We start from the raw sequence: 24189 nt of genomic DNA on the forward strand, positions 1-24189 counted from the left end.
TGGGGCAGCCTGGAGAAGAGAAGGCTCCTGAAGGGGAGACCTGAGAGCAGCTCCAGTGCCTGAAGGGGCTGCAGGAAAGCTGGAGAGGGGCTTGGGACAAGGGATGTAGGGCCAGGCCAAGGGGAATGGCTTGAACCTGCCCGAGGGGAGACTGAGCTGAGCTCTTAGGCAGAAGCTCTTCCCTGGGAGGGTGCTGAGGCGCTGGCACAGGGTGCCCAGAGAAGCTGTGGCTGCCCCATCCCTGGCAGTGCTCAAGGCCAGGTTGGACACAGGGGCTTGGAGCAAGCTGCTCTATGGAAGGGGTCCCTGCCCGGGGCAGGGGTTGGAGCTGGGGGAGCTTTAGGGTCCCTTCCAACCCAAACCATTCCCTGATTCTGAGGAACGAGGCCCTGTTCCCCTTGGAGGAGCTCTGTGTGGGTGGAGGTGTCGCTGCTGGCACCTGGAGCCCATGGCAGCTCCTCTCCTCTCCCCTCCCCTCTCCTCTCCTCCCGTTGCAGACATGGCCAAGCGCATCGCCAACCTGCTGCGCGTGGTGCTGGGGCTGCAGCACGCCCCGGAGCCCGTGTGTGAGCCCGCGGCCGAGCTGCAGCGCGTGCCCCTGCGCCTGCTGGCCCCGCACATCGGCCGCCTGCCCATGCCCGAGGACTACGCCTTGGAGGAGCTGCGCAGCCTCACGCAGTCCTACCTGCGGGAGCTGACGGTCGGCACCCACTGAGCCCCCCCCCGGACACTCGTTTTGTACCACTCGTTCCCCTTCCCCTCGGCGCAGGTTTTGTCCATAAAGGTCTCCAACAGCTTTAGCCCTGGGTAACGCAGCAGTCTTTGTCCCCGGGGCGCGCTGGGGCCGGGCGCCCCTCGCAGGCTGCTCCCCAGCCGCACACCACGCTCCTGGCACCGGGAGCGCTCCCTGCTGAGCCTCGTTGTCCCTGCGGAGGGGGCACGGCGGTGGCTTCATCCTCTGGCCAGTCCTGGGGCAGCGCAGAGCATGGGAAGCAGCTCTGGGGCAGTTTCCCGTGGTGGGGCTGCGCTGGGGAAATCCACGAACCTTCAGCACTGGCCATGGATGAGCTTGAGGCAGGGTTTTGGGTTAGGGGGTTGCTGCTGGGGGGTGAGGGGAGAAGAAACCTCACTCAGAACTGTCTTCTGCATCCTCATGTGAAGGGGGAGGCTGGAACAAGTTCATCCATCCCCCAGCTGCCTCCCTGGCTCCCGAGCAGGGAGCTGGCGTGAGCTCTGTGAGTCTTCTCCCCCTCACCACCTTCAGGCTGCTGCTGGGACAGAGCCCGTTCTGCCCCAGGCCCTCCGAGGCTCCGACTGCCTGCGGGGCCAGAGCTGGTGTCACCGAGTGGAGCCACCATCGGCACAAGCCCATCCCGTGCTCCGGTGTGCGCTGTCCCTGCTCCTGCTGTGTCCTGAACCCCACTTAACTCTTGCAAGAAGGAAAAGCAGCTCCTCCAGGGCCTGCTCCCGGGTCCGCTCCCGTGTCGGGGTGGCTGCAGCACCTCCTGTGGGGAGCAGCAGCTTCCACTGCCTGGAGCTCTCCCCTGGCTCCGGAGGTCTTCGTGCATGAGGGTTATGTAAAGGTTTTTATTGAAGAATTATAAATAAATGCTCTAGATTATTTTCCTGTCTTTTTGAAAACAATAAATAAAATGTTTATAGAATTCCCACCGTTTCCTTTGCTTTTCCAGCCCGTTTCAGTGTTGGAGCCGGGAGGAGCAGCAGGAATTAGGGTGTGATCATGGAGTCCTTTAGGATGAAGGAACCTCAAAGCTCCTCCATTCCCAACCCCTGCCACGGGCAGGGACCCCTTCCATAGAGCAGCTTGCTCCAAAAACCCTGTGTCCAACCTGGCCTTGAGCACTGCCAGGGATGGGGCAGCCACAGTTTAAGTCCCTTCAACCCGAACTGCTCTGGGATCCTGTACTGAGGAGGAGGCTCTGGGCTGGGCTCTGCCGGTGCTGGGAGCCCGGTGCTGCTGCCTTTGCCTCCTGCCGTTACCGCAGCCCTGTCCCTCCGGTGCAGCGGCTCCCGCCGGGCCCGGGGATGAATAATTCACTGCCTGGAAACCGAGCCTCCGGCCTTAAAACCGATCCCGGTGCTCGGCATCTGCCACCGGGAGCCGGGTGGGAGCGGAGCCAGGGCAGGGCTGGCGCCCGGGGGATGCTCCGGCACCGCCGCGGCAGGGACCGCGCTGCCGCTTGTGCTGCACCCCCTGGGTCCCATCCCGTACCCTGGAGCGCTGCTCCCACAGATGGGAATCACCCCTTTTCCCTTCCCTCGCTCCTTCCCTGCGGCCGGAGGACCGGGCGCCCCTCGCCGTGCGCTGCGCTCCCTCCAGCCCAGGTGCGCAGCATCCCCCCTCGGCTCTCCCCACCGCTGCTGCCTCGGTGGCTTCCAGCGCCCCAGCGTCTCCCTTTGAGCCCCGAATTCCCGTTTCCAGCTGCCCCTGCGCCAGGACCGCGGGAAGCGGCCCCTTCCCCGCACCAGGGGCCCCAAGGCGCCGGTTTCCAGCCCCCGAGGCTGCGGCCTGGGGCTGCAGAAGCCCCGGGCGGGAGGATCCAGCTCCCCCCTGCGCGCTCCTTGTCACCGGGTCCCGGTCCCGGTCCCGGTCCCGAGCTGCCCGCGGCGGTGCTGCCCTGCGGCGGGGGCGAGGGCTCCCGGTCCCCCCGGAGCTCCCGGCGCAGGCAGCGCCAGAGCGCTCCAGCCCCGGCGCCGTCGCAGCCCCTGCGGGCCCCACAGAGGGACCGGGGTCCCCCCCATCGCCCCGCGGCTCCCCCCTCCGTGCCTGACGTCACCGGCAGCAGCGCCCGTGTCCCCCCGCGCTCGGGATGGAGCGGCCGCTGCTCGCGCTCTGCCTCGCCGCCTGCCTCCTGGCCCCGGGTAAGCGAGGGCGCTGCCCCCCCCCAGCACAAGGGGGGCCGGGGGGGGTGCGAGGGGCTCGGGCTGGCCCCGGGTCCCGGTGGTCCCTGGGGCCGGGGCCGGTTGCGCCCGCGGCCGCTCCATCCCCGCTGTGCATCCCCGCAGGCGGCCGCGGGGCCCCGGGCAAGGTCGCCCAGAAGCTGCTCCACGACCTCTTCGCCAACTACTCCAGCGCCCTGCGGCCCGTGGAGGACACGGAGCGGGCGCTCAACGTCACCCTCCAGGTCACCCTGTCCCAGATCATCGACATGGTGAGAGGCGCGGGGCCACGGCACCGCCGGCGCCTCCCCTGCTCCCCACTGAACCCCCCCAGCTCCCTCAGCCCTTCCCCATCACGCTTGGGCTCCAGGCCCTGCTCCAGCTCCGCTGCCCTGCCCTGGCCCCGCTCCAGCCCCTCAATGCCTCTTGCAGTGAGGGGCCAGAGCTGAGCACGGGATCCGCGGTGCGGCCCCACCAGTGCCCAGCGCAGGGACCCCTTGGAGCCAGCTCAGAGCTCCCCAGTGCCCCCAGAGCAGCACAACCCCGGGGTCCCAGCCAGCCTAAGGCCAGGTTGGACACAGGGGCTTGGAGCAAGCTGCTCTATGGAAGGGGTCCCTGCCCTCCCTGGAGGAGCTTTAAGCTCCCTTCATCCCAAAGCATCCCATGACCCCATGACTGTTGCAGAAGGCACCGACCAGGCTGGGTGCTGAGGGGGGTTGTGGGTGACATCGGGGTCCATCCCCTGTGCCCAGCCCTGTGCCCCCCACAGGACGAGAGGAACCAGGTCCTCACCTCGTACCTGTGGGTGCGCCAGGCCTGGCTGGACGCTCACCTCACGTGGGACAAGGATGCCTATGGCGGCATCGACAGCATCCGCATCCCCAGCAGCTACGTGTGGCGGCCGGACATCATCCTCTACAACAAGTGGGTCACGGGGCCCCCCCTTCACTGCTCCTGGAGCCGGGGGGCTCAGAATGGGGCTGGGGAGGCTGATGGGTGTCACCAACCCTGGGGCTGTTGTGGGGTGGGAGCAGGGGGGTCTGGGGTGGGTGATGGAGGGAGGCGGTCACCGCAACCGGGGGCTGGCACCGAACCCCGCGCTGGGGGTGATGTGGGGCTGGGACACTGCACTGAGGGGGATCCGAGCCCCACTTGGGGCCCCACGTCCGTCCCCCCAGCGCCGACGACCGCTTCGGCGGCTCGATGGAGACCAACGTGGTGCTGCGCTCGGACGGGCTCATCCTGTGGGACGCGCCCGCCATCACCAAGAGCTCCTGCAAGGTGGACGTCTCCTACTTCCCCTTCGACGGGCAGCGCTGCCGCCTCACCTTCGGCTCCTGGACCTACAACGGGAACCAGATCGACCTCCGGAACCGGCTGGATGCCGGCGACCTGACGGACTTCGTGGAGAACGTGGAGTGGGAGGTGCTGGGGATGCCGGCCACGAGGAACGTGGTCACCTACGGCTGCTGCTCCGAGCCCTACCCCGACGTCACCTACACCCTCCTGCTGCGCCGCCGCGCCTCCTTCTACGTCTTCAACCTGCTCCTGCCCTGCCTCATGGTCTCCTTCCTGGCCCCGCTCAGCTTCTACCTGCCCGCAGACTCGGGCGAGAAGGTGTCGCTGGGGGTGACGGTGCTGCTGGCGCTCACCGTGTTCCAGCTCCTGGTGGCGGAGAGCATGCCCCCATCGGAGAGCGTCCCGCTCATCGGTGAGCGCCCGGCACCATCCCACGGCAGTGGAAAGGGCGGCGGCGGGGGGGGGGTTGCGGTGCGGTTCTGGTGTCCTCAACACCAGAGGGACCTGGAGCTGTTGGGGTGAGGCCACGGAGCTGCTGCGAGGGCTGGAGCAGCTCTGCTCTGGAGCCAGGCTGAGAGAGCTGGGCTGGGGCAGCCTGGAGAAGAGAAGGCTCCTGAAGGGGAGACCTGAGAGCAGCTCCAGTGCCTGAAGGGGCTGCAGGAAAGCTGGAGAGGGGCTTGGGACAAGGGATGTAGGGACAGGCCAAGGGGAATGGCTTTAACCTGCCCGAGGGGAGACTGAGCTGAGCTCTTAGGCAGAAGCTCTTCCCTGGGAGGGTGCTGAGGCGCTGGCACAGGGTGCCCAGAGAAGCTGTGGCTGCCCCATCCCTGGCAGTGCTCAAGGCCAGGTTGGACACAGGGGCTTGGAGCAAGCTGCTCTATGGAAGGGGTCCCTGCCCGGGGCAGGGGCTGGAGCTGGAGGAGCTTTAGGGTCCCTTCAGCCCAAACCAGGCTGGGGCTCTGTCGTTCCACAATCCTATGGCTCTGTGATGGGGGTGCAGGTGTCAGCCCCTCACTGTGGCCTCACCTCATGGAACCATAGAGCCATGGACTGGGCCAGGTTGGAAAAGCTGCTCGAGCTCCCGCAGTGCAACCGCTCCCCGCCCTGCCAAGGCCGCCACTGCCCCATGGCACTGAGGCCTCGGCCCCATGGGGTGTGAACGCCGCCTCCATCCCTGCCCCGCGCCGTTTCCCCGCAGGCAAGTACTACATCGCCACCATGACCATGATCGCGGCCTCCACGGCGCTCACCATCCTCATCATGAACGTTCACCACTGCGGGCCGGGGGCTCGCCCGGTGCCGCGCTGGGCTCAGCGCCTCATCCTGCGGCACCTGGCGCGGCTCTGCGGGCTGGGGGGCGGCTGCCGGGGCCCGCGGCGGGCTCCGGGCCCGGGGGATGCTCGCGGGGAGCTGGGGGCCAGCCCCGGGCCGTGCCCCCGGCAGCGCTGCCTCTGCCACCACCGCGCCGTCCTGGACCACGTCGCCTACATCGCGGGGTGCTTCCGCCGGCACCGCGCCGCGCAGCGCCGCAGCGGGGAGTGGAAGAGGGTGGCCAAGGTGCTGGACCGGTTCTTCATGTGGGTCTTCTTCCTCATGGTGCTGCTCATGAGCCTGCTGGTGCTGGGCAAGGCTGCCTGAGGGACCCAGCGCCCCGGTGCACCCCCGACCACGGCTCCCCACCGGTGGGGCCGGCTCTGGGTGCGCCATGAGGGCGGATGGTGCTGAGCACCCCCCGTGTCTCCTATGAAGGTGCAGGGTGAGAGCTTCACCGGTGCTGGGCAGGAGGAGCCCAACAGTGGGACCCCAACCAGTGCCTGCTGCAGGCAGGAGGGCTCCCAGACCCCCGGGTGGCTGCATCCCCATTGCACCCCCACTGCAGCCCCACTGCAGCCCCATTGCACCACATTACGCTCCCACTGCATGCTATTGCACCCCATTGCACCCACAGTGCATCCCCACTGCATCCTTGTTGCACCTGCATTGCACACCACTGCACCCATACTGCATCCCCACTGCATCCCCATTGCATCTCCACTGTACCCATACTGCATCCCCACTGCATCCCCATTGCATCTCCACTGTACCCATACTGCATCCCCACTGCATCCCCATTGCATCCCCACTGCACCCATACTGCATCCCCACTGCATCCCCATTGCATCCCCACTGTACCCATACTGCATCCCCACTGCATCCCCATTGCATCCCCACTGTACCCATACTGCATCCCCACTGCATCCCCATTGCATCCCCACTGTACCCATACTGCATCCCCACTGCATCCCCATTGCATCCCCCCTGTACCCATACTGCATCCCCACTGCATCCCCACTGCATCCCCACTGTACCCTGCACCTGAGAAACCCGACAGACTGGAAATAGAACCCTGGGGCGAGTGTCCTGCTTCTGCCTATCCATGGGGGTTCCTGGGCTGGCACCGGCAGTGGCTGATGTGGGCTGGGGGTGAGCACGGGGTGGGGGACACGCAGGGCCCAGGCCCCCCATGGGATGCGCTCAGTTACAGCCACACTGGCCCAGCTGCTGGAACGGGTTAAATCATCACGGGGGAGGCGGGTGACCGGAGACAGCCGGGAGTCAATCACGGCTCCAAGGGGAGGAGAGGCCCTGAAGGGAGCTCACAACGAGCCCCACGAGGGAGGGAGCTGATGCTGCGGGTACCGGCCTCCTGCACCCCTGCATGCCCCGCTCCACGGCTTCCCGCCGGGCACCAGGCGTCTGCCAGGACGGGCAAAGATGAATCCAGACGAGGCCCTTTCGTGGTGCTCCTGGCGCCCGTTCCGCGGCGACAGCCAAAGGGTTCGGCTCCTGCATCCACCGTAGGAGCCCCCTTGCCCCCTGGCTGGGCTTGCGGCAGAGCCTCGCTCCGGAGGGACAACGGGAGCTGCAGGAGCGGGGAGTGCAGAGCCCGGAGCCCGAGGGGGCGCCCGGCAGCGCCGGGAGCTCCTCCCCCGGAACCGGCCGGCTCCGTGCGGCTCTCCCGGCGGGGGGGGCAAGGACAAGCGGAGACCCTGGCAGGGCCCCGAGCTCCCCGGAACCGAGCAGGGAGCTCCTCCTCGCCGGTGGAGCCCCGGGCAATGGACGCTGTGCGGGACCCCCGGCAGCGCCAGTGGGGGGGCCTGGCCATGAGCCGGGGGGCAGGAACAGACCCTGGTGACACCGTGGGGCAGGAACAGACCCTGGTGACACCGTGGGGAAAGAACAGAACCTGGTGACAGCGTGGGGCAGGTGCAGGCCCTGGTGACACCGTGGGGCAGGTGCAGGCCCTGGTGACACCGTGGGGCAGGAACAGAACCTGGTGACACCGTGGGGCAGGTGCAGGCCCTGGTGACACCGTGGGGCAGGAACAGACCCTTGGTGGTGGCCGCAGCCCCCCTTGCCTTTGCTCTCAGCTCTGTCTGGCCCATGGGTTTCCGGGTGCTCATTCTGCCTGGCCCATCCGGAACTCATCTCTGTGAGCAGGGGCAAATCTTCCTTTCTCCAGCCCCATCTCCGACCCCCAAGGTGTGGGGCTCCCGAGGGCTGCTCTCAGCGGTAAAGCCTGAGGCGAATTCCACCTTCTCTGTGGCTCCTGCTTCCGGGGCACCCCTGGATCCAGCAGCAGCATCACACATGTTGCTACCGATGTGCTTGCAGAAGCCCTTCTTGCTGTCCTTGATGTGCTTTGCCAGGCTCAGTCCCAAGCGGGCCTTGGCATCCCTGCATCCCCTCATGAAGCCCCTGCATCCTCCCTGTCCCTTACAACATCCCATCAATTCCTTCCTTCAGCTTACGACGTACAAGGAGCTCCCTGCTCATCATGCGGGCCTCCTGCCCCCCTTGCCTGGTTCCTTCCGCATGGGCATGCACCGGGCTTGGCCTTGGAGGAGCTGGTACTTGAGGAATGAACCCCTGAGCTTGCAGCACGGTGACCCCTGAATATCAACCAAGAGCCCCGGGCCCCCTGCCCTCTAGGGCTACATCCCATGGGCCAGAGCACTGAGCTTGCTGCACGCTCTGCTCACTGCCCCGGGGACCTCAAACTCGACCCTCCCATGATGGCTGCATCCGCGGCTGCCCTGGAGCACCCCATTTCCGAGCAGCCCTCCCCTGTCGGTGAGCACGGGGCCAAGCCTGCTTTTCCTGAGGAGCCGATGACCTTCACTGCAACACTGCAGTCACCGGAGCCATCCCAGCGTGGTTCCGTGGTGCCGGCGGTACCACAACCCCGCAGACGTGCACCCACCTCCGATTCCTCGCTTGCTCCCCGCACTGCAGGCGCACCGGAGGCCCCAGCAGCCTGCAGCAGACCTGGCCTCCCAAAGCACGTCCCACGCTGCACAAAACCAGAGCCTGCCCATGGCCCTGCTCTTGTAACCCCCCTTCTGCGCCAGATCCGCCCTTCCAAGGTCATAAATCATGGAGTGCTTTGGGTTGGGAAGGACATTAGGATCACCCGGTTCCAACCCCCTGCCGTGGGCAGGGACACCTCGCACTAAACCATGGCACCCATGGCCAAGGTCCGACATGGAGGAGCGACCGGAGCACACCTGAGCCCCAGAACCACGTCCCCCGGGGCTCTGTGTCTTCACTGCCTTCCAGGCTGCTGCTCTGTGTCGCTGGCACCCACGGGGACCATTAGAAAGGAGCCAGCGGGACCCACTGGGCCGGGCAGCCTCCGGGCAGCATCCCTGACCCATGGCCCTGGCCGGCAGCACCTCCTGGAGACCGGGCCATGCCGGCGGAAGGGCTCCTGGTGCCCGGCAGGGCGCAGTCACCTCCGGCCGTCACCGCGGCTTGTCCTGGAGGTGATGCTGCTGATGCTCTTTACCGGTGCGGCGGGGGCCGTCCCTCCGCTGTGGGGGTGCCCCATTAACCCCCACAGAGCTGTGCCGTGGGTCGGGGGGGGACGATGGGGACGGTGCCTTTTGGAGGAAGCCCCTGGCTCGGATCTGTCCTTTTCCTCCTTCTCCATCGGTTTCCCTGTGACACGAGCCCAGCCCCTGTGTCCGTGCCCCCCCTCCCCTCTGTGTGCACCAGGAGGTGCCTGCGGCCCCTGCCTCGTCCCCACGGGGTGTGAACCCTCGCAGGGCCGGTGCCTGCAGCCCTGCCCTGGGCAGCCTGTTCCAATGCCTGAGCACCCTCTGGGGCAGGAATTGTTCCTCAGCTCCATCTAAACCTGCCCTGGGGCAGCTTGAGGCCGGTTCCTCTCGTCCCATCCCTCGTTGGCTCCTCCAAGGCCAAGCCCGGTGCATGCCCATGGTGAAGAAACCAGGCCAAGGGGGCAGGAGCCCTGCAGGGGCGAGCAGGGAGCTCCTTGTACATCGTAAGCTGAGGAAGGGAATGGATGGGATGTGGAGTAGGGACAGGGAGGACGCAGGGGCTCCATGGGGGGATGCAGGGATGCCAAGGCCCGCCTGGCCCTGAGCCTGGCACAGCCCGTCAAGGGCAGCAGCGTCTGCGCTTCCACTGCCCGGGGGCTGCGAGGGGAGGCGGGCACGGCGCGGAGCGGCTCCCGGCCCATGGGGCCGGGGGGGAGCTGAGGCCGCCGCGGGGCTGAGCCCGTGCTGGCGGCGCCGGGTCCGCTCGCAGTGCGGGACCGCTCCGTGCTCCTTCAGCGCGGCTGAATGGGTCCCGGTGCCCCCCATCCCATGGGAACGGCGGCTCCGAGGCTTTGCGGGGCCCTCGCACCCCAGCAGCAGAGAGAGGGAAGGCTCCTTTCCTCGCTCAGACCCAGCCGGGCCCCGCAGCTCCCCCTCCAGCCCATGGGGACGGCGGCTCCTGCGCTGTGGTTCCCCTCCTGCGGAGCAGGGAACCCTACAGCCAGGGTGCGGGGTGGGCTGGGAAGCACCTGGAGATCATCCGGGTCCAACCTCCTGCTGCGGCATCAGCTCGGCAGCCCCCAGCCAAATGTGGACACAGGGGCTTGGAGCAAGCTGCTCCACGGGAAGGTGGGGTTGGGGTAGAGGAGCTTCAAGGTCCCTTCCAACCCAAACGAGGCTGGGATCCCACGATTTACTACACTTAGCACTGGGGTGGGATGCAGAGACCGTCTCAGAAGCTTCAGGCACGCACACAAACCTCGACCCATCCCAGCCTGCCGGATCCTGGTGTGGAAGGGAAGAACCGCAGAGCGGAAGAGGAGCTGGCACAGGGGGTCAGGATGAGCCCATGGAGCACAGAGGGTCCAGGCTCACCCCCAGTGCCCAGCCATGGGCGGGCTGGAGACCATGCTCAGGGCCCCAGACAAGAGGCATGAATAGCAGAACCATGGGGACCAGCCTGGTTCGGGATCAAGGGACCTTAAAGCTCCTCCAGCTCCAACCCTGCCACGGGCAGGGACCCCTTCCACTGGAGCCGGTTGTGACCTCTGCAGGTGGGCTCCAAGCTCCCCTGGGATTTGTCCCCTCAGCCTGATCCCTGTGTCCCCAAGCACCGCAATGGGACCTTTTCCTTGGCCTGGAGCCTCTCCATCTGCAGCGGGGATGGAAGAGGATGTCCCCATCCCTGCCCTTCCTCCTGCCCCCTGTCCCCCTCCAGCCGGGCCGGACCCTCCTGGAATGCCCTTTCCAAGGCCAGCGCCTGCTCCAGGCCGCCCCGTCACAACCAGCCCCGTGCTCAGCAGCGCGGTGCTGGGGGTCAGTGCACGCCCCTGTCCTGGGTTCGGCAGTAGCAGTCATGTTTTTCCTTCGTGGTAGCTGGTGCAGTGCTGTGTTTTGACTTCCAGCCTGGGAGCAGTGCTGGTGATGCCGATGTTGTCGGTTGTTGCTAAGTGATGTTTACCCTGACCAAGGACTCTGTGAGGCTCATGCTCTGCCAGGGAGGAGGGGAAGCCGGGAGGAAGCAGAGACGGGGCGCCTGACCCGGGCTAGCCGGGGAGGTATTCCATACCACAGCACGTCATGGCCGGAGTGAGGGGTGACTGGGAGTTACCCGGAAGGACACGGACTCGTTTCTTGGCCGGTGGTATCGTATTCTCTTCCCTTGTTATTTTCCCTTATCATTGTTTTAGCTGATAGTAGCGGTGGTGATTTGTTGCTGGACTGTTCTTGTCTCAACCCGTAGGAGTTGCACTCTCTCGATCCTCCTCCCCGTTCCTCCGGGAGTGGGGAAGGGGAGAGCCCCGGTTGGGGGGGGGACACGAACACGGACCTGGATTGTTGTCAGCTCGGCACCACTCACTGGGAGTGAGTGAACGAGTTACCTGACTGGGTTTAAAGCACGACAGCCCCACGTCCGGGGCCGGAAGGGATGAGCTCAGCAGGAGGGGTCCGAGCTCCGGCACCACAGAGAGCAAAAGCAAAAGCAGTTTATGGACAGGGTCAAAGCTGCTCCGGGGGAAGGTAAAAATACCCGGGAGGAGGGAGGGGGCTGGATCCGGGCCGGGGCTGCTATAAAAAGCAGGAGCTGCCGCTTGTCCCTGTGCCCAGGGGCCGGCGCAGGCTGGAGCTGCGGGAGCCGGGGACCTGCACCCGACCCAGGTAACGCCGCTCACTGGGTCCGGGGGAGCTGCTCCCATGGGGGACCCCGCATCCTGCTGCCAGGGCACCCCCCTGTTCCACACGAGCGACGGGGCTGGGGGCTCGGGGTGTCCCAAGAGGGGTGCCCGTGGCTGGGGAGGCAAACGGGGGGATCCGCGGTGTGGGGCAGCCCCATCGCAGGCTGACCCTGCTCTTGGCCCCCCCTCCAGCTGCTGCTTGTGGGGCGGCCCCTTCCCTCCATGGAGCGCCTGGTGCTGGGCTTGGTGCTGCTGGCGGCGGGCAGCCCCCTGCCGCTGTCCTCCTCCATCCAGGAGGTGGCCATGGACATGGCCCCCGCCTCCTTCGACGACCGCTACGAGGGCTGCAGCCACCTGATGGAGCGGGAGCTGCCGGAGCTCAACCGCACCGAGTTCGGCACCAACGGCCTCTACGCCGAGGCCTGGAGCCGGGCGGCCGAGGCCTGGAGGCAGCGGCGCGTCCCGCGGGCAGCGGGGCTGCGGCCGGAGCACGCGGTCGCGCTCCTGGCGTACACCATGGAGGGGCCCCTGTACGCGGCCTTCAACGCGGCTGTGCGCGAGGCCGGGGGCTCACGGCAGCGCTACCTGCACGGCTTCCCCTTCAAGGCGCTGCACTTCCTGCTGAGCCAGGCGCTGAGCACCCTGCGGGGCGCCGGGGACCGCGGCCGCTGCCGCCGCGTGTTCCGGGGCGTGCGCGCCGTGCGCTTCACCGCGAGGCGCGGGCAGAGCGTGCGCTTCGGGCACTTCACCTCCAGCTCCCTGCGCAACGGCAGCAGCTTCGGCTGCGACACCTTCTTCACGGTGCACACCTGCTGCGGGGTCCCCATCCGCGACTTCTCCTCGTACCCCGCCGAGGAGGAGGTCCTCATCCCGCCCTCCGAGGTCTTCCAGGTCACCGGCTTCTCCCGCACCGGGCGCGGGTCCCTCATCCAGCTCCGCTCCCAGGGCGCCAACAGCACCTACAACTGCGAGCTGGTGAAAGGTGCACACCCCATGGGATGGGGGGGTGCTCCCCGGCACTGCCGGGGATGGGGCTGCGGGGAGGGCGCTTTGGGTGCACATCAGTGCCTGTCTCGGTGGCAAAGCGTGGCTTGGAATGGCTTGGAATGGCTTGGAATGGCATGGAGTGGCTTGGAATGGCTTGGAATGGCATGGAGTGGCTTGGAATGGCTTGGAATGGCATGGAGTGGCTTGGAATGGCTTGGAATGGCATTGAATGGCACACCATGGCCAGAGACCCCCCTGGAGCCCTGTGTGCAGTTCTGGTGTCCTCAGCATAAGGACCTGGAGCTGCTGGAGAGGGTCCAGAGGAGGGCACGGAGCTGCTGCGAGGGCTGGAGCAGCTCTGCTCTGGAGCCAGGCTGAGAGAGCTGGGCTGGGGCAGCCTGGAGAAGAGAAGGCTTCTTAATGGGAGACCTTAAGAGAGCTCCAGTGCCTAAAGGGGCTCCAGGAAAGCTGGAGAGGGGCTTGGGACAAGGGATGTAGGGCCAGGCCAAGGGAAATGGCTTGAACCTGCCCGAGGGGAGACTGAGCTGAGCTCTTAGGCAGAAGCTCTTCCCTGGGAGGGTGCTGAGGCGCTGGCACAGGGTGCCCAGAGAAGCTGTGGCTGCCCCATCCCTGGCAGTGCTCAAGGCCAGGTTGGACACAGGGGCTTGGAGCAAGCTGCTCTATGGAAGGGGTCCCTGCCCGGGGCTTTAGATGAGCTTTGAGGTCCCTTCCACCCCAACCCATTCCGTGACTCCGGCACAGCGCAGCGCGGCTTGGTGGGGATGGGGCCGTCGGGACGGGGCCGTTGCAGGGACGGGGCCGTCGGGACGGGGCCGCACGGGTCCGTGCCGGTGCTGACGCGCGGTTTCTCCCGCAGAGAAGCGCTGCGGTTCCGCCCCTTGCTCCTTCCGCGCGGCCGAGCCCGGACCCCACCGCTGCGGAGCGACCTCGGCCGGGGCCCCCCCCGGCAGCAGCGCCGCTTGGGGGCTCCTCCTGGCAGCGCTGGCGGCCGCGGGGCGCCCCTGAACCGCGAGGAGCCGGGACCGGGACCCGGAGCCGCCGGGACCGGACGGGGAGGTGCCAGGCCCGGCTCAGCCCCTCCGGGGATACAGCGCGGGGCTCCGGGGCTGAAGCTCGGGCCGGCGCGGATGGGGGCCGCGGTGCTCTGGCTCGCAGAGGAATAAAGGCTCGCTGTGGGATCGGGGTTCCTGCGGCGCCCTGCGCTGGGGGCGGCTGCAGCCGGGGTCGGCTCCATCCCAGCGCCCCCTTACCCGGAGCATCCCATGGGTGGCGCAGGTCTGGGGGTGCCCCGTGGCTGCCAGCGGCCCCCATGGCACCCAAGGGACCGGGGCTGGGAGCCCGGCACCCCCAGAGCAGGGAGCAGGGCCCTGAGGGGACAGCGTGGGTGCGGAGGGGGACGCGATGCGCTCAGGGCTCTGCCCCCGCCCCGGTCCCTCTCCTGCCCGCCCCGCTCCCCGCCGCAGGACACGGGCGCCCCGGGGCAGCCTCAACGCGCTTTAATACCGGGGGGTCCCGGAGCCCCGGGGGGCACCGAGGAGGACGCGCATCACCCCGTCGCGGGCGCATGCGCAGTGGGCCAGCGCAGGTCTGCGCTGCGCGCTCCCGCGGGGCTCAGCAGCACGCAGCGGAAGGCGGTGCGCGCGTGCTGCGCGCCGAAGGGCTCCAGGCGCAGGTCCCGGCTCAGCAGCGCCCCCGCGCCGCGGGGCTGCTCCCTGCAACCAAACCGGGAGCGCTCAGCCCCGGCCGGACCCCCCCCAGCCCCGGGCCGCCCGCCCCGGTCCCCGCTCACCGCAGCGGCCCCTCTCGCGCGGCCCCGGCCGGCGGCAGCCGCTCCACGAAGGAGCCGTTCCCCAGCCAGTAGAGCAGCGCCAGCTCCGGGAGCGCGCTCAGCGCCTCGCAGCGCGCGGTCACGCTCTCACCTGCGGCACGGGCACGCGCGGGGTCGGGAGGGCTCCGCTGGGGGGGGGGGGGGGGTGCCCCCTCCCCGCCCCATCCCATCCCCGGGACCCACCTGGCCGGGGGGGTCGCAGGAGGGTGATGCTGGGGGGCTGCAGGGCCATGGCTCCTGGGGGGGGATGGGGGGGGTGAGCGCTGCCCCCCAGGGCCCTTGGGGGGGGGGGGGGCAGAGAAAGGAGGTGACCCCGAGCCCCCCCCCCCGAGCCCCCTCGTACCGGTGCAGCGGGAGGTCAGGGCCCAGCAGAGCAGGGACAGGAGGAGCCGGGCTGGGGGGCAGAGATGGGCTCAGTGTTGGGATGCGGCCCTTGAGCTCAGGTAACCCCCCAGGAACAGCCCCCAGCCCTCCCCATCCCATATCCCAGTATCCCCCCGGTACCCCTCCATCACCCCCCTGAGCATCCTCCCTGTATTACCCCCCCATCACCCCTTAGCATCTCCCCACAGCCGCCAGCATGTCCTCAGCATCCTCCCTCAGCCACCCCCCAGCATCTCCCTGCACCCCCATCGCAGCCCCATAGCACCCCCTCCATCCCCAGCCCCCCGGAGCTGCCCATGGTCCCGTCCAGCTCCGCTGAGTCCCGGGTCGGTCCCCGCCGGCACCGGGCCGGTTCCTCCTCGCGGGCTGTCCCGGTCCAGTTCCCGCCCGTACCGGCCTCACGGAGCGCAGCCATGGGGCAGCGGCCGTGGGGCAGCAGCAGGGGGGCAGCGGCGCTCGGGGCCGCGGCGCTTTTAAGCGGCTGCTGCCAGGAGGGAGCGGCCGCGGTGTGACTCAGCCGGGACCGGCACCGGAACCGCCCCCGGGTTCCCCCGTGCCGCGGCCCCACGGCCACTGCCCCTGTGCCCCACATGTGACGTCCCCTGCGCCATGTCCCGCGAGCCCACATCCTCCGGGCCACGTCCCGTGGGTCCCCTGTGCCTCCCACGGGATATCCCGTGTCCATCCCTTGCGCCACATCCCGTGTCCCCACAGCCAGCGTCCCCTGCCCCTGTGCCCCCCATGTCCTCAGTGCCACATCCTCACATTCCCTGTGCCCCTCATCCCACACCCCCTGTGCACATCTCTTATGCCCACGTCCCCCATCCCCTGTGTCCCCCCCACGCCCATGGACACCCCGGGGACACAGAACCGGGTCCCATCCAGGCTCGGGGCTTCCACCGGGATGAGGCTGGAAGCCCCACAGCCCCTCCATGGGCAGGGGCAGCTCCATGGGACCGGGCTCTGAAAAACCTTGGCAAAGCCCCAGATCCTGCCTGGTTCCAGGCAGCTCCCGGCGCATCCCAGCGGGGCAGCACCCGCAGAGCCCGGCGTGGGGACACCCCACAGCGCAGTGACGTGGCCCCATCGCACACCTCCCCCATATCCCCCGTGTCCCCAGCCCCACTGGGGCTGCGGCGCCCACAAGAAGCACCCACGGCCAAGTCTGGGTCCAGGACTCGTGTTCCGCTGTTTGGCACCAGGCGCCGACGCGGCTTCACCCAAACCAGAGCCCAAGGCCCCGCTGCGAGGCCCCTGCCCGCATCCAGGGCAACACCGCATCGCATGTCCACAGCCAACCACGGCGTGTCCCCAACCACGGCATGTCCCCAACCACGGCATGTCCCCAACCACGGCATGTCCCCAACCATGGCACGACCCAACCATGGTGTGATCCCAACCATGGCGTGATGCCAACCACGGCATGTCCCCAACCATGGCACGACCCAACCATGGCATGTCCCCAACCATGGCATGACCCCAACCACGGCATGACCCAACCACGGCATGACCCCAACCACGGCGTGACCCAACCATGGAGTGTCTCCAACCATGATGAGTCCCAACCATGGCATGACCCCAACCATGGCGTGATCCCAACCACGGCATGACCCCAACCATGGCGTGACCCAACCACGGCATGACCCCAACCATGGCGTGATCCCAACCACGGCATGACCCCAACCATGGCATGTCCCCAACCATGGCGTGATCCCAACCATGGAGTGTCCCCAACCATGATGAGTCCCAACCACGGCATGACCCCAACCATGGCGTGTCCCCAGCCATGGAGTGTCCCGAACCATGGCGTGATCCCAACCATGGAGTGTCCCCAAGCATGGTGAGTCCCAACCACGGCATGACCCCAACCACGGCATGTCCCCAACCATGGCGTGATCCCAACCACGGCATGTCCCCAACCATGGCACGACCCAACCATGGCGTGTCCCCAACCATGGTGTGATCCCAACCATGGCGTGATGCCAACCACGGCATGACCCCAACCATGGCGTGATCCCAACCACGGCGTGTCCCCAACCATGGTGTGATCCCAACCACGGCATGACCCCAACCATGGCATGTCCCCAACCATGGCGTGATCCCAACCATGGAGTGTCCCCAACCATGATGAGTCCCAACCACGGCATGACCCCAACCATGGCGTGTCCCCAGCCATGGAGTGTCCCCAACCACGGCATGACCCCAACCATGGTGTGACCCCAACCATGGTGTGACCCCAACCACGGCTCGTCCCCAGCCGGCGCCCTCGGGGACCCCGCGGGTGCCCCCACGCACGGGTGCTGGGGTCCGTGCCCGGGCTCAAGGGGGCTGCGGCGCAGGGAGCGCGGCTCCCACCCGCGCTGCCCCCCACGGGGCCACCAGCGCAGGGCCGGGACACGGAGCGCAGCGGCGCCGGGCCCGTTCTGAACGTACAAAACCGGGAGCTACAAAAGGGCCCCCGGGGCTCGGCTCCGCCCGGCGCCCCTCCAGCCCCCGGGGCAGCGGCTCCTGCGCAGCCCCCGCATCCCGGCCTGGCCGCTGCGGGGCTCAGCCCTCGGGGCGGCAGCGGGAGGAGCGCAGGGCAGGGCCGGGAGCGGCTCCGCGGGCTGCGATAGAAACCTTTACGTACGCGGGAAAAGGAGCCTTTAACAACGAGCCCCGGCGCCGGGTCCGGCCCCGCAGGGGCAGCCGAGGGGCTCCGCCGCGCTACTCCAGCCCCAGGATGTAGTTGATGCCCTGCACCAGGCCGATGATGACGGGCTGCCAGGCCACCAGGTACCGCAGCCAGTCCAGCAGCTGCCCGTACATGACGTGGGGCCGCTCCCAGCTGGGCGGGAAGGAGTTAAAGAGCCGCGGAGAGAGGAGCCGAGCACCGGGATCCAGGCGAGGAGCCGGCCCCGCGCCTCCATGAGGACGGGAGCCGGGGGCAGGCAGGACCCGGCTCCCCCCCCGGCCCGGAGGAGGCTCATTCCCATGGGAACATCGAGGCTGCCCCATCCCGGACAGGGCTCAAGGCCAGGCTGGGCACAGGGGCTGGGAGCAAAGCTGCTCCAGGGGAAGGTGCCCCCGGGGGCTGGAACTGGAGGAGCTTTCGGCTCCCTTGAACCCATGGCACATCCCAAACCCCACGCGTGCCCTTCGCAAGGCGAGGAGAAAGGATACGGGTTACTGAACATCCTCTTGAGATCCACCTTCTCTTTGCAGTACGGACACGTCTGCTTCTTGCCCACGATGCACCAGCCCCGGATGCAGAACTCGTGGAACCTGGGAGCAGCAGGTTAAGGAGAACAGCCTCAGGCTGCGGGACACGGGGGACGGGACCACGCGTGGGGAAAACCATTGAGCTGCCTTGGAACCCCAGCCCAGAGCCACTGCACAGGGCAGGAAGCGTCCCCCGGGTGAGGACGGATGCGTTGCTCAGTGCTGCCTTTCCCAGAAGGAGCAGAACCTTCCAGGCACACGGGAAGGGGCGCGTGGGGCCACGGTCTTACAGGGGTAACACCCGCATGGGACCGGGGGGCTCCACGGTCCCAGGGCGAGACCCAGCCCCGGGGATGTGGAGGGGTCCTCAGTGGCTTTGTGGATCCCGGGTGGAGCTCCAGGAACTGCCCAAAGCCGGCCCCGTGCACGAGGGGCGGCTCCTGGGGATGAGCGGTGCCTCCGGCTCGGACCCGGGGGGGATTCACCCCGGGAGCCATGGGGAAGCAGGAGGCGGCTCCCCCGGCACCAGGGGCCGCGCTGCCCCGGCCCGCGGGGAGCAGAGCCCCGGGCACGGGGTGAGAGGGGCCGGGAAGCTCCGGAGCCTGCTCCTGGGGCTGGAACTCAGGAGCGGGGCTCGCTGAGCGTGACCTTTGCTCAGAGCCCGCTCTGGAAACCACCCGTGGGCAGGAGCCACAGGAAGATGCCAGCTCCAGCTGAGTCACGCTGGAAACCCCGCCCGGGCAGGGCTGTGACGGCGCTGCCAGGAGCCCCAGAGCCCCAGCAGCTGAGGGGAGCCTGGAATCCTGCATCCAGCTCCGGGGAACAGCACACGAGGGACCGGGAGCTGCTGGAGCGGGTCCAGAGGAGGGCACGGAGCTGCTGCGAGGGCTGGAGCAGCTCTGCCCTGGAGCCAGGCTGAGAGAGCTGGGCTGGGGCAGCCTGGAGAAGAGAAGGCTCCTGAAGGGGAGACCTGAGAGCAGCTCCAGTGCCTGAAGGGGCTGCAGGAAAGGTGGAGAGGGGCTTGGGACAAGGGATGTAGGGACAGGCCAAGGGGAATGGCTTTAACCTGCCCGAGGGGAGACTGAGCTGAGCTCTTAGGCAGAAGCTCTTCCCTGGGAGGGTGCTGAGGCGCTGGCACAGGGTGCCCAGAGAAGCTGTGGCTGCCCCATCCCTGGCAGTGTTCAAGGCCAGGTTGGACACAGGGGCTTGGAGCAAGCTGCTCCGGTGGAAGGGGGATTTGGCCGAGGCAGCTGGAGCGTGAGGAGCAGAGCAGGAGCAGGAGCAGGAGCAGGAGCAGGAGCAGGTGCAGAGCAGGAGCAGGAGCAGAGCAGGAGCAGAGCAGGAGCAGGAGCAGAGCAGGAGCAGGAGCAGGAGCAGGGGCAGGGGCAGAGCAGGAGCAGGAGCAGAGCAGGAGCAGAGCAGGAGCAGGAGCAGAGCAGGAGCAGGAGCAGGGGCAGGGGCAGGAGCAGGAGCAGGAGCAGAGCAGGAGCAGAGCAGGAGCAGGAGCAGAGCAGGAGCAGGAGCAGGAGCAGAGCAGGAGCAGGAGCAGGAGCAGAGCAGGAGCAGGAGCAGAGCAGGAGCAGGAGCAGGAGCAGGAGCAGAGCAGGAGCAGGAGCAGAGCAGGAGCAGGAGCAGGAGCAGGAGCAGAGCAGGAGCAGGAGCAGAGCAGGAGCAGGAGCGGAGCAGGAGCAGGAGCAGAGCAGGAGCAGGAGCAGAGCAGGAGCAGGAGCAGAGCAGGAGCAGGAGCAGAGCAGGAGCAGAGGCAGGAGCAGGAGCAGAGCAGGAGCAGGATACACGTGGTTGCAGGACAGCCGGTAGGTGTTCTCCAGGATCCCCTCCTCGTTGACATCCACCAGGATGCGTTGGCCGCACACGGCGCAGACGCTGTCGGAGAGGTGCTTGGTCGGCATCCCCGAGGCGCTGTAGAACTGCGCGAGGGCAGAGAGCGGTGACACACGGGGACAGGGGGCACAGGGCAGCACCCCCCCACCTTCGGGGGTTACAAACCCTGTTGTGGGTCCCCGGACACAACCACAACAGCGCAGGAGCTGCTCGGGGATGGGGACCCCATCGCACCCCAGCCCACAGCAGGGACCAGCTCCTCCGCTGGCTCAGGACATGCTGCGGGTCACAGCTTCCACCCATGGGCTGCAGCCCCAAAGGTGCCTGGAGCTTGCAGGGATGCAGAGCAAAGCCTGGAGCAGCCCCCCCAGCCACTTCCAGCCCACTGGAGCACCCAGGAGGGTCTCCCCACACACAGCTCCAACCCTCCAGGCTGTGTCCCAGCGGGGAGACAGGGAATCACGGAGTGCCTCAAGCCAGAAGGACCCATAGAGACCACTGGGGACAACTCTGCTCCTCACAGGACTACCTCAAACTAAACCATGCGGCCAAAAGCATCGTCCTTGAGCTGTGGCTGCCCTGGTGCAGGGACCAAACACCCTCCAAGCGATGAGCCTTTTCCTCGTGTCCAACCTGAACATCCCCTGATGCAGCCTCATGGAATCATGGAATGGTTTGGGATGAAGGGAGCTTAAAGCTCCTCCAGCCCCAACCCCTGCCACGGGCAGGGACCCCTTCCATAGGGCAGCTTGCTCCAAGCCCCTGTGTCCAACCTGGCCTTGAGCACTGCCAGGGATGGGGCAGCCACAGCTTCTCTGGGCACCCTGTGCCAGCGCCTCAGCACCCTCCCAGGGAAGAGCTTCTGCCTAAGAGCTCAGCTCAGTCTCCCCTCGGGCAGGTTCAAGCCATTCCCCTTGGCCTGGCCCTACATCCCTTGTCCCAAGCCCCTCTCCAGGTTCCCTGCAGCCCCTTCAGGCACTGGAGCTGCTCTCAGGTCTCCCCTTCAGGAGCCTTCTCTTCTCCAGGCTGCCCCAGCCAAGTGCCCTCTGCTGCTCCTGCTCTTGTGCCCCTGCCCTGGGCACACTCCGGTTGTTTGAGGTGCCCAAAGCTGCAGAGGACTCGAGGTGGGGCCACACCAGACCGAGGTGGGGGCACCACCAAGCCCGGGCTTGCAGAGTGGGACAATCTGGCTGGGGCACCCCAGGCCACTGCTGAAGAAGGCCACAGCTCTCTGGCTGCTCTCCAGCCTCTCCTTGCCCCAGCTTCCACATGGATCCAGGATTCCCCATCCCAGGAGAGCCTCACTTGCTCTCGTTAAGCCTCTGCTGGCCAGGGGTTGCTCAGCTCTCTCCAGCTCTCCCTGCAGGGCCTCTCCACAGCTCCTCCTAGCTCAGCATCACCGGCACAGCAAGGCCCTGGCAGCCCTGCAGCCCACAGGGAGCACCAAACCCACTGCAGACCTGTCCGGGGTGCATGGGGGGGACACCTGGGTGCTGCTGAGGTGCCCCAGTGCGAGGGGACGCAGCGAGGGGCTGCAGCTCCCAGGCTGGGCAGGGAGAACCTCCAGGGAGCAGAAAGCTCCAAGAGGAGGAAACATCAAGGCCAGGCCCTCAGGAGCTGCTCCAAAGCAGCCCCAGGGTCCTGGGTCAGGCAGTGTTGGTGGAGCAGGGTTCTTGCTGCCAGGCGAGGGTGTTAAAGGGCTCAGGGCACTGCTGCAGGCCCAGGGAGGGCAACCACGTGTTGGGGTTCAGAGGGGTGAGCAGATCCTTCCACTCCTCTGCTCTGTGCTCCGGGCACGGGGCAGGCTCCACCCTCAAGGATGGGTCTGGCCTGACCCTGGCAGCTCAGAGGCTGTGCCTCGGGGGGGGCACAGCGAGAACGCAGCAGCCTCAGGGAGCTCCTCCTCTCCTCGAGGTGGGACCTCAGTGAGCAGGGGCAAAGCTGCTGCCGTGAGCGAGGCGAGTGACAGGGTGCAGCCCCCCGTGAGAGCGCAGGGGGGCACTCACCCCGATGGTGGAGGCCATGTAGTCTGCACACATCTCGGCGAAGTCCCGCTCCAACACCCCATAGTAGAGGCCATAGAAGAGGAGGAGATCCCGGAAGTCCATGGCGTCTTCTGGCTTGATTCTGCAAGAGAGGAGCCCACTGACACCAAGGACCTAGCGCTGGGGCTGCTGTGGTGCAGAGCCAAATGACAGAGCCACAGCATGAATCACTCACAGGAGCGACCCACGCGGCCGGGGAGCATCACCCACACAGGTGCTGTAGGTGCAACCCCGGTCCTGCCTCTGAGCCACTGCACCTTGCTTGGCTACACGTGGCACTGGAGCGGAGGCATGGACCTAACACCCAAAGTGTGCCATGGAGCCAGGCTGAGAGCTGGGCTGGGGCAGCCTGGAGAAGAGAAGGCTCCTGAAGGGGAGACCTGAGAGCAGCTCCAGTGCCTGAAGGGCTGCAGGAAGCTGGAGAGGGGCTTGGGACAAGGGATGTAGGGACAGGCCAAGGGGAATGGCTTGGAAGGGGCTTGGAGCAAGCTGCTCTGGTGGAAGGTGTCCCTGCCTGTGGCAGGGGTTGGAGCTGGATGAGCCCTAAGGACCCTTCAACCCAAATCAGTCTGGGATTCCATGGCTCCACCTCGTGCACCAGAGCAGCTCCCAGTAAGCCCCAGTTAACGCCTCCACACCCCTGCAGGTCTGCTCAGCTTCCAGAGAAGGGGACAACCACCCAAACCATGAAGATGACCTGGGCCAGGCTCCTCTGCTACCGCACTGGGGCTGCTGCTTGTGCCTTTGTCAGGGTCCCAAATCCCACTGATGCTCCCAGGCCGGACACCACGGAGCTGCAGATGTAGCTGAGCCACCTGAGGTACCACCACCAAACCCAAGACTGCCCCCCCCCACAGGGAGAGGACCCCCAAAAGCTGCTCTGACCCTGCTCATCCTCAGCTTGCCAATGACACAGGTGTGCCCCAGCGCTGTGGCCAGCTCCCCATGCCGCATGGAGGGTTCCAGCCCTGACAGGAGCAGGAGGATTCACTCACCTGAACAATAAGTTAAGCCCAAAGAGGGTGAACATCACAGCCACGTAGCCCACGATGCCGGTGGCGTAGCTGATCTTGTATATTAGTAGAAACCATTTATAAACCAACCTGTAAGGAAGGAACCCAGGACTGAGCTGGTTGCTCCCAAAACCTGTGGCTGCCCCATCCCTGGCAGTGCTCAAGGCCAGGTTGGACACAGGGGCTTGGAGCAAGCTGCTCTATGGAAGGGGTCCCTGCCCGTGGCAGGGGTTGGAGCTGGAGGGGCTTTCAGCTCCCTTCATCCCAACCCATCCCATGATTCCATGATCCAGCAGTGCCATGGGCTGCTCGGTGCCTGACACCCAAACCAGCAGCCTCAGCATCTCTGAAGGCCACATCCAGGTGTGTTTCACACTGGGAATGCCCTTGGTGAGGCTCCCAGCACCACAGCCCGGGGCCACGTGCACGGGGCTGGATGCCGGCGAGTGCCTGATGCCACCCAGGGGCAAAGTCTGCGGTGGCACAAGGGGAGCTTGCCCCTTGCCAGGGCTGCCCCGGGGCTGAGGAGCTCCCTGGGGACCTGCACTAACCTGGGTGTTGTCTGCACCAGAGGTTTCCGTGTTGCCCTGAAGGTGACAAAGGCTGTGACTGCTGAGAAGAGCACCCAGATGACCAGGAACCGCCACCAGTTGAGCTTGATGGTGAAGTACAGAGGCACCACCCACATCTGGAAGAGGGTCACCATCTGTGGGGCACGGGAGAGGCTTTTGGAGCCGGGCCTCTGCTCATCACACGTCAGAAACGCCCTCCCAGCCCTGGCAGCCCTTCTCCCGCCTGCTTCAAGGGGATAAAGGGCATCTATGGGCGTGGAGCTGAGCTCCTGTGCTGCCTCCAGAAGGGAATGGGCAAAGGGGCTTGGTCTGAAGTTCACGGAGGAGCCTGGAGACACCCATCACGGTGAGGCCATCAGGGTGAGGTTGGCTCAGGTGCAATAAGAAGCAAGGAGCCTCCCTCACTTCCATGGGGAAGCACCCGGAGAACGTGGCTCCTCTTTGCGTCACCCTCGGGACAGCCCCCGAGATGCACTGCTCCCATCACCCAGTGCCAAAGCACGATGTGAAACCGGGTTACCAGCCCTGAGGAGGTGCATCCCTCCTCATCCCCCGCCGGAATCCCGGGAAGACAACGGGTGCCGGAGCAGCAGGCAAGGAG

General features: G+C 66.9%; 5 protein-coding genes across 7 annotated transcripts in view; 3 read left to right on the plus strand and 2 right to left on the minus strand.

Moving 5' to 3' along the window:
• The window catches only part of NUP98 (nucleoporin 98 and 96 precursor), a 304506-nt gene extending 303747 nt beyond the window's left edge, over nt 1–759 (plus strand). For both annotated transcript variants that reach the window (XM_061480073.1, XM_061480074.1), the window contains one exon: nt 498–759. In XM_061480073.1, the coding sequence (XP_061336057.1) occupies nt 498–715 (218 nt within the window). In that variant the 3' untranslated portion in view covers nt 716–759. The remainder of the gene's footprint in view (nt 1–497) is intronic.
• LOC133283384 (E3 ubiquitin ligase RNF121-like) overlaps nt 1–24189 on the minus strand; it is a 90269-nt gene that overhangs the window by 59734 nt on the left and 6346 nt on the right. The window contains exons 4-9 of one of the 2 annotated variants that reach the window (XM_061480091.1): nt 23568–23722; nt 22999–23106; nt 21965–22085; nt 19911–20044; nt 18078–18179; nt 17587–17742 (exon numbers count right to left, since the gene is read on the minus strand). In XM_061480091.1, the coding sequence (XP_061336075.1) occupies nt 17622–17742; nt 18078–18179; nt 19911–20044; nt 21965–22085; nt 22999–23106; nt 23568–23722 (741 nt within the window). In that variant the 3' untranslated portion in view covers nt 17587–17621. Of the gene's footprint in view, nt 1–17586; nt 17743–18077; nt 18180–19910; nt 20045–21964; nt 22086–22998; nt 23107–23567; nt 23723–24189 lie in introns of those variants that run through there. The other variant, XM_061480092.1, reaches the window with a different exon arrangement.
• CHRNA10 (cholinergic receptor nicotinic alpha 10 subunit) lies at nt 2832–5838 on the plus strand. The gene is made up of 5 exons (XM_061480071.1): nt 2832–2883; nt 3028–3173; nt 3671–3825; nt 4080–4612; nt 5399–5838. Exons 1-5 carry the CDS (start codon nt 2832–2834, stop codon nt 5836–5838), a joined length of 1326 nt encoding a protein of 441 aa, XP_061336055.1.
• LOC133283364 (erythroblast NAD(P)(+)--arginine ADP-ribosyltransferase-like) lies at nt 11918–13726 on the plus strand. Its single transcript, XM_061480062.1, has 2 exons — nt 11918–12677; nt 13560–13726. Exons 1-2 carry the CDS (start codon nt 11918–11920, stop codon nt 13706–13708), a joined length of 909 nt encoding a protein of 302 aa, XP_061336046.1. The 3' UTR covers nt 13709–13726.
• On the minus strand, nt 14250–14701 carry IL18BP (interleukin 18 binding protein). Its single transcript, XM_061480072.1, has 2 exons — nt 14493–14701; nt 14250–14415 (listed from the first exon to the last, which is right to left on the minus strand). The coding sequence occupies exons 1-2, from the start codon at nt 14699–14701 to the stop codon at nt 14250–14252; spliced, it is 375 nt and encodes a 124-aa protein (XP_061336056.1).

This window comes from Pezoporus flaviventris, unplaced genomic scaffold (genome assembly GCF_033815535.1).
Source record: "Pezoporus flaviventris isolate CSIRO_AGI_PZ_B2104156 unplaced genomic scaffold, CSIRO_AGI_Pfla_v1 ptg000168l, whole genome shotgun sequence".
NCBI classification, from domain to species: Eukaryota; Metazoa; Chordata; class Aves; order Psittaciformes; family Psittacidae; genus Pezoporus; species Pezoporus flaviventris.

Excerpts from the sequence above, each read along its gene's own strand:
- LOC133283364 (XM_061480062.1), top strand. The coding sequence starts at position 11,918 with ATGGAGCGCCTGGTGCTGGGCTTGGTGCTGCTGGCGGCGGGCAGCCCC. Across the intron at positions 12,678-13,559 it reads CAACTGCGAGCTGGTGAAAG|AGAAGCGCTGCGGTTCCGCC; the intron begins GTGCACACCCCA and ends TTTCTCCCGCAG.
- IL18BP (XM_061480072.1), bottom strand. The coding sequence starts at position 14,701 with ATGGGATGGGGCGGGGAGGGGGCACCCCCCCCCCCCCCCCAGCGGAGC. Across the intron at positions 14,416-14,492 it reads GCGCGAGAGGGGCCGCTGCG|GGAGCAGCCCCGCGGCGCGG; the intron begins GTGAGCGGGGAC and ends GTTTGGTTGCAG.
- CHRNA10 (XM_061480071.1), top strand. The coding sequence starts at position 2,832 with ATGGAGCGGCCGCTGCTCGCGCTCTGCCTCGCCGCCTGCCTCCTGGCC. Across the intron at positions 2,884-3,027 it reads CGCCTGCCTCCTGGCCCCGG|GCGGCCGCGGGGCCCCGGGC; the intron begins GTAAGCGAGGGC and ends GCATCCCCGCAG. Across the intron at positions 3,174-3,670 it reads TGTCCCAGATCATCGACATG|GACGAGAGGAACCAGGTCCT; the intron begins GTGAGAGGCGCG and ends TGCCCCCCACAG.